The 13682-nt window shown below is 38.1% G+C and overlaps 1 protein-coding gene across 3 annotated transcripts in view; it reads right to left on the bottom strand.

Annotated features, from left to right (window-relative positions):
- The window catches only part of JMJD1C (jumonji domain containing 1C), a 264444-nt gene extending 260255 nt beyond the window's left edge, over nt 1-4189 (bottom strand). For all 3 annotated transcript variants that reach the window (XM_030335558.1, XM_030335559.1, XM_030335560.1), the window contains exon 1: nt 4007-4189. In XM_030335558.1, coding sequence (XP_030191418.1) covers nt 4007-4180 — 174 coding nt within the window. In that variant the 5' untranslated portion in view covers nt 4181-4189. The remainder of the gene's footprint in view (nt 1-4006) is intronic.
- Nucleotides 4190-13682: the final 9493 nt, after the last annotated feature.

Here is a 13682-nt window from a genome sequence, read left to right as displayed (position 1 = left end):
AATTTCAATAAATGAATTCCTACATGACTCCCAGTCCCAAATGGTTGAGAAATGGGGACTAGACTGTTATATCTCAGAATTTTAAGCCCTGTGTCCAACAGTGAAAGGATAACAAGCTGTTTTCTACTAATTAATCACTTATTCCATTATTAAATCAATAGGTTCTACATTATAAAATAAAGATTTTCATCAATGGTTTACTAGAATACTTTTATAAAATAGCTAGAATATAAAATTTTCTACATGAAAAGATTCCATCCAATTAAATAATTATAAAGAATGTTTCAACATTTTGAAACTTTTAAATATTTTAGTAAGCATCTTAAAGGGCAAATAATAGTAATTCTTAAAGATTTAGCAGATTAAGAATTTTTTATCAAAAAAATGTAAGTTTGTTAAAAATCTACACTGAAGAGACACCTGTGTGGCTCAGTTTGTTAGCATCCAGCTCTTGATTTTGGCTCAGGTCATGATCTCACAGTTTGTGGGTTCAAGCCCTGCATTGGACTCTGCTCTGATTGTACAGATCCTGCTTGGGATTCTCTCTCTCTGCCCCTCCCCTGCTCTCTCTCTCTCTTTCTGAGCATAAATAAATAAACTCAAAAAACAAAAAATCTACATTGAAAACAACTGTTTACCTGAACATCAGGCAGAAATAGAATCACTGTCAAATTGAAACAAATGAAACTAGTAATGTTTGTTATCACTAAATCACCATTAAAAAACATGAATATTAATTTTTAAATAACAATCCTTTATCCCAAACCCTTCCAACTAGATGGATTTTAGAATTCAAAATTTTATAAAGTTAACTAGGGCATATATAGTGATAGCTAAATAGTGACACACTGCCGTCCATATGTCATATGTACATTACATGTAAAAGTATCTATGTTGTACATAAACCTGTGGAGTTTAGAGAAGCATCCTAAAATTAATAAGCACATTAACATTTCTCTTACAAAATAAGAATATTCAGTTCATATTAGGTTTTACTTTTTAAAAAGTTCATTTGGTCAGGTTTTCCTGATGAATCATTACAAAAATTTTTGGTACAAAACTACAGTATTTGAATTTCAGAACTGTGGATAAAGAATAGTGTTCCTATAGGTATTTATCTGGCCAACAAGAAACATACCACATTTATGGTATATAGCCTAAAAAATAAAGGTTAATTTCTTGTTAATTTCTGAAATATTAATAATACCTCTTTCCTGAAATTTCTTTGTAACTACAAGGGTTTATAGCATACTTCCCGACATAAATATTCAAATGTTATTTCTTATTTTTCATTATTTAGGAACCTAGATATCTGTGTAGCTTACATACATTTAAACCAATTTTTCAAAGCTTTGAAGACATGAAGACACAAAGCAGAATGTATCATCATTTCAGAAAATCATCACTGAAGTATGACAAAAGTCTGAATGTCTCAATATCAAATAGCAAACAAAGCAAGAATGTCATGAAAATACTTCTTATATGTGCTTTCCAAAAAAATGGAATAGAATATTACCATGTATATCAATCAGTTAAAATGCTTTTAGTTCCACAGAAAAAACAACAGAAAGAGACAAAATAAAATGTACTCTCCCAAAATGAAAAATCCCATACATGAAAAATCCAACAGTAGTATTTGGGCTTTAGAAAACAATTTGATCTATTTGTCAGTTTTGCCCTCAAACTGGTTGACCTTAAAGCAGGGAAATGGCTGTAGCAATTTCAGCGTCATACCCACACACCACTATACTTGATTTCATTCTGATTGGACCTAATTAGTTAAGGCCTGCAACCATCAGTGTAGCCAGAGGAGTTTAACTGCCTGATTATCTAAGGAATACCATGGCCCATAGTTTAGCCAAACCACACAATAGATAATGGATATTGCAGAAATAACCACCAAGGTACACAATGTCACAAAACAAAAAAAAAAATCCAAAAAAAACAAAAAAGAGACACTCAAAATTAATAAATAGTAATAGGTAATTGATCCCCATCATTCATACATATTTTTTTATTTTTTTAAGTTTCTTTATTTATTTTGAGAGAGACAGAGACAGCATGAGCAGGGGAGGGGCAGAGAGAGGGAGAGAGAGAATCCCAAGCAGGCTCTGTGCTGTCAGCACAGAGCCCAATGTAGGGCTCAAATTCATGAACTATGGGGTCATGACCTGAGCTGAAACCAAGAGCCTGATGCTTAACCAGCTGAGCCACCCAGGTGCCTCTATTTCTCATTTTTAAATACCCAGCTTAATACCTGGCCTTTTACAAACGTGATTATTTGTAAATCCATTCTTTGTATCATTTAAATTTCCATTAAGAAGGTTTTTAGTATATTTAACTTTGACGACTTGACTGTCATGAATGATATTCATAATTTAAAACTATATTTCCTAATTTTCATGCATCTACTTAAACAAAATACTGTGGAAAACAAAATATTATTCCAGGTTTGCTGTGAAATAATTTTAAAATGCTAAACCATAATCCAACTAGCTTCCACATAAAAACCAAATCATATCACAGTTAAGAGGAGGAAAAATAAATTTAGCATCTGCCTTTTACACACAAAAAAGTTACTGAATAGACACAATCTGTAGAATCACTAAGATCAGAAATTTTAAAGATTCTTTTTCTTCTTTCCAATGAGAATAACCAAAATCTTCAAAATTACCATTATCCTGCTTATTTCCTATTAGAAACACCTATTGGCGAAACAAACCCATTTTGTAAAATCAAGTCAACATTAATACATGCCCTATAAAACCGAACCATTGACTACAGTCATTAAACAGTGGTTTACAAAAACACAGACCAATGTAAATATTAAAATAGGTATGCACATGTATAGAGAAAATTAAAGTGAATTTGGAAATGTAAATTCGAAGATATACAAATGGAAAAATATTACCGTTTGAAGTTATCAATAAAAAATTAAATACCGCAGGTCACTACCAATAAATTTCATGGATTATGCAGTCGTAAATCAACCCCGCAAAGACCAGTCAGTCAATGCCTAGCCTCTACTCCGCCCCTTACCTCCAACCTGTCCCCAAGTGAAAACGTGCTTGGAACACTAACACAGCATATCCCGTCTTGAAACGGTGTACACTCCTACACTACTGAAAGAAAATATTGGCAGGATCATTTGAAAGGAAAAGAAAGAAAGCAAAGCAAAGGACACTTCAGGTTCGGCAGGGAGTAGCATTTTAATTTACAATATTCCTTGCTTTATTTAAAATCGTATAAAACCCAGGATGTCTTTTAAAGCACTATTCACTTTCTAAAAAACCACAACACTATGGAAAAAAAAAATGAAAACAAGGGGTGGGTTAATTTCTATAACCCGTCAAACCAAAAATTTTCATTTTCATCGTTTCCAGTTAGAAATCCAAGCATCTGTATAAAGAGGTTGTATCAAGACGTCGCCACTACACAGCGTTTGCCTCGAAAACATACACAATCCCAGGACTGCCGGAAAAACCAAAGATCTTTTTCCTTTTCTCCCTCCCCTTCAGCAACCTTACTGCCTAAGTTTTAAGTCTCCAACCCCTGCACTACTAAGACTTTTCCAAGGAAAGAGATGCTGGTGAAGATGGCCCCCTACCGCCATGAGTGGTCTTGTGTTCTGTCCGCCACCCCCACCTGCCCCAGCGGCTCCGGCTCACAGCCCCGCCTTCGGTAAGGTCTCCCCGGCGGCCACCGCGGGCCGTGACCCCCCGCCCCCCTCCCAGACAGCAGCCAAGGGATCCGGCGGGGCGTGGGCAGGAGCCCGGGTCTCCCGCTCCGGACACTGGAAACACACCACTCCCACGGGGGAGCCACTTGCGAAGAGAGACCCCGGCAGGGGATGACGGCTAAGCGGCTGACTGCTCCAAAGAGGGGCGTGACCGCCAGCCTGCTGGGAGGCGCAAGGTACGAGAGGTAACCCCACAAGGTGCTGCTGCCGCCAGGGACCAGTGGTGCAGGCGTGGACCAGGAGGCTGAGGGACACTCGCTCTCTTACCGCCAGGTCCGGGTTTCGGCTGTCCCTGTGTGACACAGCTCGGATGACCCCTGCTCGCCAGCCCCGCCAACAGCGTCCACTCTCCCCGTGCTCTGGCCGAGCCTCTTCGCCGACCGCCACGCACAAGAACCGCTTCCCCACCAGTTCCAGCCGCGTCTCCACCGCCATAGCCATCACTGCCGAAGCGATTGCTGCCTCCTCCGCTGCGAGGTAATCGGTGAAACCCCGCTCCTACCGGCCGCCCATGATGGGTGGAGAGAGGACTCGGGGCCGGCGGCAGCCCCGCGAGCAAGCGAGCGTCGATTCGGGGGCGCACCGGACGCTCTGCCCAGAAGGGCACAGCGACCTCGGTCTGTGGCAGTCCTCAACACCCCTGGACTCGCGACTCCCGACTCGCAGCCTCTGACTGTAGTCGCGCGCGCACGCGCGCACACACACGCGCATACACGCGCGCGCGCGCACACACACACACACACAAACTGACAGAAATCCCCACACCAGTCGCCGTCAGGCAGCCCCGGTCACTGCCGCCACCTCGTCGTGGACAGCACTACTCCGCCTCCCCCTCCACTCGCAGGCTGCGAGCGCCGCGTCTCCTTCCGCCGGCGCGGGCAGGGAGCCGCGGGCGAGGGTCGGAGGAACAACCCCACTCGGAAAGTAGTGCCCCACGACGCTGCCGCGCGGAGGCCGCGGGACGAGCCAGTCTAAGAAGTGAAGAGAGCGGAGGTAGAAAGAATGCTCCCCTTCCGTGGCACTAGGAAGAACGTTTGAGGTTCACCTCTCTAATAGCCGCTCCCGCAGAATGGAGGGGGTAGGTGACCCAAAAGTGAGGCGTGCCGGTTCCACTCTGGGTCACAAAATAAACCCCAGGTTAAATGCCGCATCTCCAGAGCGCTGTTTTTCGGAACACATGCCGCCTGCTGCCTGAGTTAGCCCGAAAAAAAAAAATTATTAACACATGCCGCCTGCTGCCTGAGTTAGCCCGATTTCGCCCGAAACAGCAGTCCGGTAGTTGACAGGCGGGCAAAGCAGAGCAACACTTTCCACTGAAAACAGTCACTGCAGAACAGTCCACAATTCTAAACAAAAAATTAAGAAAACACTGTCATCCTTTCATCCTTCCCGTCTGCAACGACACTAATTACATGTTTGAACTATTCAGAGATTTACACCCGCTACAGCTTGTTGTAAGAATGCCAAACGCCCCGTGGAGGGCTTCTGTCACTGCCCCTAATATTTACAGTCTCTGTGCCAATTTGAGTCCTTTCAGTACCAGCACATACCTCAAACTCACTAGTCATACAATAAAAACTAGGAAAGGCTCCGGATTTCAGTTATTAGAAATACTGTGGAAAGAAAAGGTTTTAGCCAATCACAATTCAGGAAAATCTATTATGTTACTTCCCGTCCAATCACAAGACTTTGTAACCTATACACACAAGATCTCAAACTTGGAATAATTACTCCTTCTTTGATCCAATCCTCGAGTTCTTCTAAATCAAACGTATCTTAGACATGTCAGTGAGCAGTTCGATTTCAGACATACATCTTGAGAACTACAGACTAAGATTTCTAAAATCTCAACTTGAATTAAGGAGCCTGTAAGATTATCTGGTGAAAATTACCTAACATGGCAGAAAAAAGAGTTAAGATCACATTCAGATACCAAATTATCAATGATCTGCTTTGGCATCTTGGGCCACCACACCAAACGTTTCCAATGGAAATTGCTTGCTTCCCAATCTCACTTTCTAGGAGCAAGTGAGAAAATATAAATAGTCACTTAAGAGATGAAAATAACATTCTTATTACATAAATCCCACTCACTAAATTATGTAGTTGGAGTACTGATTGTCAGGTTGCCTTACATAAAACTGCCACCTGATTTTCATTTTTATAGGCAAATTTCTAAATGGACTCTTAAGAACCCTCATTACATATTGAGTGCTATCCTTTTAAGTACTCTGAAAAACATGTAAATCCACCAAATCAATCAAAGGATTTCAAGTGCAGAAGGCCCTGTTTCATAACCTTTCAATACTACATTCCAAATAGTATTCTATGAAGTCCCTGACTCTGGCCAGTGTCTATGGTTTATAAGAAAAAAGATCACGAATTGTGGATATTCTGCTTTTTGAGAAGACTGAAGTGTATATATTTTTTAACGTAGAATAAAAGGCCTTACAGGATTTTTTGTTTGCTTGCTGGCATTTTTTGCTTTGTTTCAGGGAGTGTCGATACGGTTTTGCAAGCAACTCGTAACTGTAAGTAATATGGAATTAAAATAAATTTAAAGTCAGATTTGAAACCTCAGAATTTTGTTACTTTACATACTTTACTTTTATAAAGATCCTCAGAAAAAATGCATTAGTCAGTTTACTTAAAGTTATAGTACCTCTCACTATATAGGTAAAGAGTGACACAGAAGTGTTTAAAATGACTAGGTTTACTTAGAAAGCTCAAAATCAAAAATATAAACTTGATCTTCTTACTTTTTCCATCCCCCCATGTAATGTTTACATTAAATAACCCACCCCCCTCAATTCAAGCAAACCTCATACATCAAATATTTTTATATAAAGATACATTGCAAAATTACTTTGGTACTTTTTTTTGTTTTGTTTTAAAGTTTATTCATTTTCAGAGAAAGAGAGAGAGAAAGAGAGAGAGAGAGAGAGAGCATAGCAAACAGGGGAGGGGGCAGAGAGAAAGAGAGGAGGAGAGAGAGAATCTCAAGCAGACTCCCCGCTGTCAGCACAGAGCCCTACATGGGGCTCGAACTCACAAAACGGGAGATCATGACCTGAGTTGAAATCAAGAGTCAGATGCTTAACCACCTGAACCACCCAGGTGCCCCAAGATTATTTTGTTTTTTAAAAACCATAAAAATTTATTCATAAAAACTATTTTCTTTTATTTTTTTAAAAGCTGACTTATAAGGAAGGAAATATATCATTGTAATGATAAGGGTCATAATTACCCACTTAATTATCAATAATTAGTAGTTCATGAAGCTTAGTTTCAGTAAGCAAATAGCCTACCAGCTATACATTTTTCACTTTTTGATTTGGTGCAATTATCTGCTCTCCTAAATACCAGTATTCTGTGTCACTATAAGTGACAACAGAAAAAACACAGAGTGAAAAAATTGAGTGCATGAATCTTATAATAATATTACTATTTATGGAACACTTACACTATGTGTCAGACATTATGCTAAGTACTTTACATCTATAATCTTACTTTATTTTAAAGATGAAGGAAATGAGGTTTAGAGAAGTTTAGTTACTCATCTAAGCATACACGTAAGGATGCTTACAAAACTAGGCCTTACGATTCCAAAGAACCCTGCATTATGCTAAATTGTCACTTAAAAGAAACATGAAGGTCAGTCAACAAATTGCTACCTCCTTATTAACACAAGTTATTCATAACTTATTTACTTACTTAGCACTTGTTATGTGTCTCACACCGTGCAAGTTTTGGAGATAGGTCCTGTGTCCTGAGAAGCTCATAGTGTATGTGGAAAAACAGACAATAGAAATGCTTCAGTTTGTTTATTTAAGGAAGCATCAATGAATGGCATACAAGATAAGTTTAGTGTATTTTAACAAATAATTTTCAAATCTATTATAACTTAGAGGCTTTTATTAATTGTCTAATGTAAAGACTGGATTGAATTATGGGGTCGCTGACTTATACACAAGCCCATCTACGAACTGTGAAAGTCAATTATTACGATGAAGGAAGCCAGGGTAATGTGTTAATAAAGTACTTCTTCTACATAATAATAATGAATAAATAAATAAATAAATCTAAAAATAAAAAATAAGAATAAAAAAATAAAATGAAGGAATCCAAGAATTACAACTGAATTACACAAGTGGAAGACCAAGAACAGAATGGAAATAAATTTACGTTACTGTGGTTATTATTAAACCTAAATAATTCCATTTAAGTATTTCCCTAAGCACTTAAACTGAATTCCTTGATCATATTTATGTTAATGAAAATATAACTCAAATGTCACTTCCTAAAGAAGCCATCTCTGATTCCCAGACTAGGTCAAATCCCCGCCCCCCCCCCCAACTATGGATTTTCAAAACATTCCTATTTGTCTTAGTACTTTACCACACTGCACTTATACCATTAATTGTATAATTGATTGCTTTTATATCTGTGTCTCTTGATAGGGTATAAGCTCCAATAAGGGCAAGCACAATGTATCTTTTTCCTAACTATACCCCCAGTATCACTCTAAACTTTGTGCAGAGTAGATACTCAGTAAATGCTATCAAATCAAGTAATGAATATATCAAAATGTACCTTTTTCTAATCCAACCAAGTTAAGCAGAACTTCAAATCTCTATATCAAGAGTCATAAATATGAATTTAGTTCTTTCTACAGTTATTCATTGCCTTTAAATAATGGCTTATACACATTATTTCATTTCATTATAGAGGTACAATGTAAAGCTTTCATAAAACTTGAGCTTCCCAGAAAAGCCAAGTTGTTCCTGGGGATAATTCCTAAAGAACACATACAAAGAAAGAGTTACAGTTGACAAGAAAAACATTCATTTCAGTACCAAACTACCAATTTGATGCAAACCCAAAAATGATCCTATGAGTACATATCCAAAACACCAGTCTATTCTTAGTATTCTAAAGAGAACAATCTCAAATAATGTCTTTGATGAAGCCTACATACAACATAATTTCCTCACTGTCCTCTTGATCCCATGTGGACTGAGGAGGACAGAGAAAGAAGAAAGGAAGGCAGAAGTAAAGGAAGGAAAGAGGAAAAGAGCAATCTCCCCTCAGCCTTTTAATTGTATGCTCTGCACATTTGTTACCCAGTTTCCAATTTATATTCTGGCTGCACAGGGACCTAGCCACTTCTCAACATTTTCTATTAAAATGAACCTTGAAATCTGATTTTTAATGATAAAAATTTTTTTAACTTAGAATACACATAACATTGGAATTTCTCTAATCTGCTGAATGAGGAACTACAAGCAACAGGGAACTAGACAGCTGCCACTGAGCATTCAGCAAGGTTTTCCCAGGGTGTCCCAGAGAACTGTTTGTTCATCATCCCTCTCATAAATGCTTCAACTATTAACTCCTATTAAAACATGCTAGATGGCAGTCTGCATTTTTCCTCTTCAACTGTTATATTAGTGCTCTTATGTATAAACAGGGTAGGTTCCTAAAGGGTTATGTTCCTATTAGTCTCACAAGATTTCATTATTGCCACATTAGTTGTAGCAGAGCTAAAAGTCCTAAAGAATGCTTCTGTTCATGTCCATGAAATTAATTAAGTTAAAGAGCTACTCTAGGGGCGCCTGGGTGGCGCAGTCGGTTAAGCGGCCGACTTCAGCCAGGTCACGATCTCGCGGTCCGTGAGTTCGAGCCCGCGTCGGGCTCTGGGCTGATGGCTCAGAGCCTGGAGCCTGTTTCCGATTCTGTGTCTCCCTCTCTCTCTGCCCTCCCCCGTTCATGCTCTGTCTCTCTCTGTCCCAAAAATAAATAAACGTTGAAAAAAAAAATTAAAAAAAAAAAAAAAAAGAGCTACTCTACATACATTCAAAGCTATAAATGAGGGGAATTCAAAGTAAAATCTAAGCTAAAAGTAATACTCAAAACCTCAGCATGCTACCTATACTCCATCGATGTTCTTCCCCACAGATGCAACTAGATTCTACATAATGAAGGAACTCTATGATCAAGAACACACAGCTCGGAGGCACATTTCTCAAATTAATGGCATCTGGCTTCAAAGAAACCAAACAAACAAGACTTAGCAGTAAAATATGGGGAATCTTTAGTCATTCTTTTCTTTGGCACATTCTAGAAAAGGCCCACATGGTTACATATAATAAGATTTATAACATACTACAAAATATAAATATGCAGTAAAAATAAATTACTCAATATAAGGAAATATTGTCTTTGGCTCCACATGTGCTTCACCACTACAAATTATTTATTCAATTAAAGAGTGTGTATAAAATAGTGTTCCATTCCAAGGCCTATGTTCACAGGAGCTCACAGGAGAAGAGGCCTTAAAATTCTCCCTTAAAAGTCACAGCTGAAAACAGACCTTCAAAAAAAGACCTTAACTACAACTTAAAATTGAAATCAACATCCCCCCAAACATTCTGTTACTCCAGGGCACATTTTTATATACCTAAAATCAAATGGCAAGAGAAATACTCAAAAGGCTAACCAGCTTCACTATTCACAAAGTGCACAAATACTTAGGTTAAAACTGGTCAATTCCCATTCCATACAGCCATTTACAAATGGATGTTTACAATGTATACCCAGATGTATCAAATTAGAAATCAGCAATCACACACCACAGTATAATCAAAGAACAGGAGTCAAACAAGTCTAGGTTACTTCTACCACTAACATTGGGCAAACCATTTTGCTGCTCTAGGAATAATAATATACAGCACATAGGGGCACCTGGGTGGCTCAGTCAGTTAAGCATACGACTTCGGCTCAGGTCATGATCTCACAGTCCATGAGTTCGAGCCCCACGTTGGGCTCTGTTCTGACAGCTCAGAGCCTGAGCCTGCTTCGGATTCGATGTCTCCCTCTCTCTCTGCCCCTCCTCCATTCATGCTCTGTCTCTCTCTGTCTCAAAAATAAATAAACATTAAAAAAAATTTTTTTAAATAATATATGCACATAGAGGCCAATCTAATCTTGAAAGTTCCTAAAAGCTTACATCTAAGACTTCTGAATAATTCATCAAATAGCAAATATCATCTCCTGTCACATGGTAGTTTCAAAGCTGAAAAATATTAAAGTACAGATGAATGTAATCTTGCCTCAGGAAAACAATCCTGTTTAGCCAGAAAGGTTCTCTCTCAAAGTCTCACAGAAGATAATAAAATACATATGTATATGTATATACACATATATATTTATATACATATATATAGTATACACACTAATACATACATACCAAGGAGTAAAGGCCAAAGGAGCTTCCCAATGAAACAATTTTAAACAACACTGTAGCATTGCTTTCTTTCTGTCTGCTCTCCAAATTTGCTCTTAAAGCTATCACATTAGAATAATCTGTCAGAATAACTTCAAATTGAGGAATTCCTGAGATTCTCTGTATTACAAATAACCTTTATATGTGAAACTTTACCTTTATGCCTTTATATTCTTTGTTTATAATACATAAATGTTCCTTCTTTTCAACTATTATGACTGTGAAAATTATCTTAAATCAACTCTTGGGGTGCTTGGGTAGCCTAGGTCAGTTGAAAGCTCAATCTTGGTTCAGCTCAGGTCATGATCTTGCAATTCATGGGTTCCAGCCCACGTGTGTGGCTGCCAGCATGAAGCACTGCTTGGGACTCTCCCTCTGCCTTTTTCTCAGCCCCTCCCCTGCTCACATGCAAGGACATGAGCTCGCTCGTGCTCCTCTCTCTCCTCGCACTCTCTCTCTCTCTCTAAAACTTAAAAAAAATTAACTGTTTCCATTTGCTCTATATCTACATTTGCATGAATGTTTATTCCCCCCCCCCCGGTAATTTGGTTTTGATATTCACGAGTTTTAATTTTTTATACAAACATGCTAGTAGCTTTACATTTCAACCTTAAGTCATGCTTAGAAAATAGTAAGTAGGGGAGCCTGGGTGGCTCAATTGGTCAAGCGTCCGACTTCTGCTCAGGTCAGGATCTCACTGTTCATCTGTTTAAGCCCCCGCATTGGGCTCTGTGCTGACAGCTCAGAGCCTGTAGCCTGATTCAGATTCTGTGTCTCCCTGTCTCTCCCCTGCTCATTCTCTCTCCCTCTCTCTCTTAAAAATAATCTTTGAAAAAAAGAATTATTAAAAAAAGAAAATATGTAGTATTCTTCTGTATTTTCTTCTAGTAGTTTTATAATTCAAATTTTTATAATTCTTTCAAAATTAGATGATAATATCCACCTCCGATGGAGGGACAGGAAATATCCTGGCCCCAAACAATAGAGGTCTACCGGTAGTGGAGAAAAAGTGGGACTATTAGGAAAAGGGAAATTATTAGGGAAACAAAGCCTGCCTAAGACTAAAGGTAAAAACTTTTCAACAAATCATCCCCCACCCTTAAGCACAAAGTGATGCCATAAGTATTTAAAAATGATGATGCACTGAATGTAACCAGAGCAGGAAAAAACAAACAAACAAACAAACAAACAAAAAAAACCCTAATCAAGTAAGACTAATTCAACCCTGCATAGGAACAACTCAATATAACAAGAGTCATACCCATTTCTTAACATAAATACTATATACTTCAGTCTCTACTATCCTGCAAATGACAGCTCGCATTTAAACAAAAAGTATAAGCTTGGCCATAGGGGTGATTTCCGTGGTCTTGAAGGCAGTGCACGCATGTTGAGGTTACCATTACTTTTTCTATAAGTTGTATGAAAACATCTGAAGTTCTTTCAGTTGCATCATTTCCTTCAAGTAAAGTAATTTGGTAAATCCCCTCCCGTCCAAATTATAAGCTACACAAATCTCAAGAGCAAACAAATCATTGTCAGGTGACAAAAACAGTCAAAGAAGCAGACGAAGCCGTAACTGAAATGCTGGAACTTTCCAGCCAGCCAATTAATTAAAGTAACTATTAATAATAATAACGGATCAAATGGAACAGGTAAACCATAGTATGAGCAAGGTGGCAAACATCAGAGATAGAAACTGTAAGAATTGAACAGAAAAAACCTGTAAGAGACAATTTGAAATGATAAAGACTATGAGAAATGCAGTAACAAAATTTTAAAAGCCTTTGACAGGTGCAGCAACAGACTTGACAGTTGAAGAAAGAATCAATGAACTTTAAGGTAGGTCAACAGAGATCATAAAGCTGAAACTAACCAGGAAAAGAGTGGGGGGAAAAATCAACGTAAACAGTATAGAAGGGAACGGTTTCCAACTCATTTTATGAGGCCAGCATTACCCTGACAACAAAAATGAGACAAAGAAATCACAAGAAAAAGCAACTATAGATCATTATCCCTCACAGATGCAAAAATCCTCAACAAAATGTTAGCAAACCAAATTCAAATTCAGTAACTTAGGAGAAAGATAAAATACCAAACAAATAAGGATTTATCCCAGAATACAAGTTGATTCAACACTGAAAGAGAAATCAGTGTAATTCACCAGGTCAGCAAACTAAAGAAGAAAAATATGATGGCATCAACAAATGCAAAAAAAATAAGCATTTACGAAAATCCAACCTTTATTCATGGCAAAGTTCTCAGCACATTAGGAATAGAAGGGCACTTATACAACCTGATCACGTGCATTTACTAAAAACTTACTGCTAACATCCTATCAAATAATAAAAGACTAAATGTTTTCCCCCAAAGATTCAGGACATCAGCTGTTACCACTCCTATTCAATAACACACTCAAGATTTAGAAAGTGCAGTAAGACAAGAAATAAAAGAAATAAAAGGCATACAGATTGCAAATGGCATGACTGGATGTAGAAAATGACAAAGAATCTTTAAAAAAGCTCCTGGAACTAATAAGTGAGTTTAGCAAGGTTGCAAACTATAAGATCATTAAGCAAGCATAATTATATCTCAATATACTAGGAACAGAAGTTGAAAATCCAAACTAAAAACAATACCATTTACAAAAGAGCCAAA

This window comes from Lynx canadensis, chromosome D2 (genome assembly GCF_007474595.2).
Source record: "Lynx canadensis isolate LIC74 chromosome D2, mLynCan4.pri.v2, whole genome shotgun sequence".
In the NCBI taxonomy this organism is placed as follows: domain Eukaryota; kingdom Metazoa; phylum Chordata; class Mammalia; order Carnivora; family Felidae; genus Lynx; species Lynx canadensis.
This window is presented reverse-complemented; position numbering and strand designations above follow the sequence as displayed.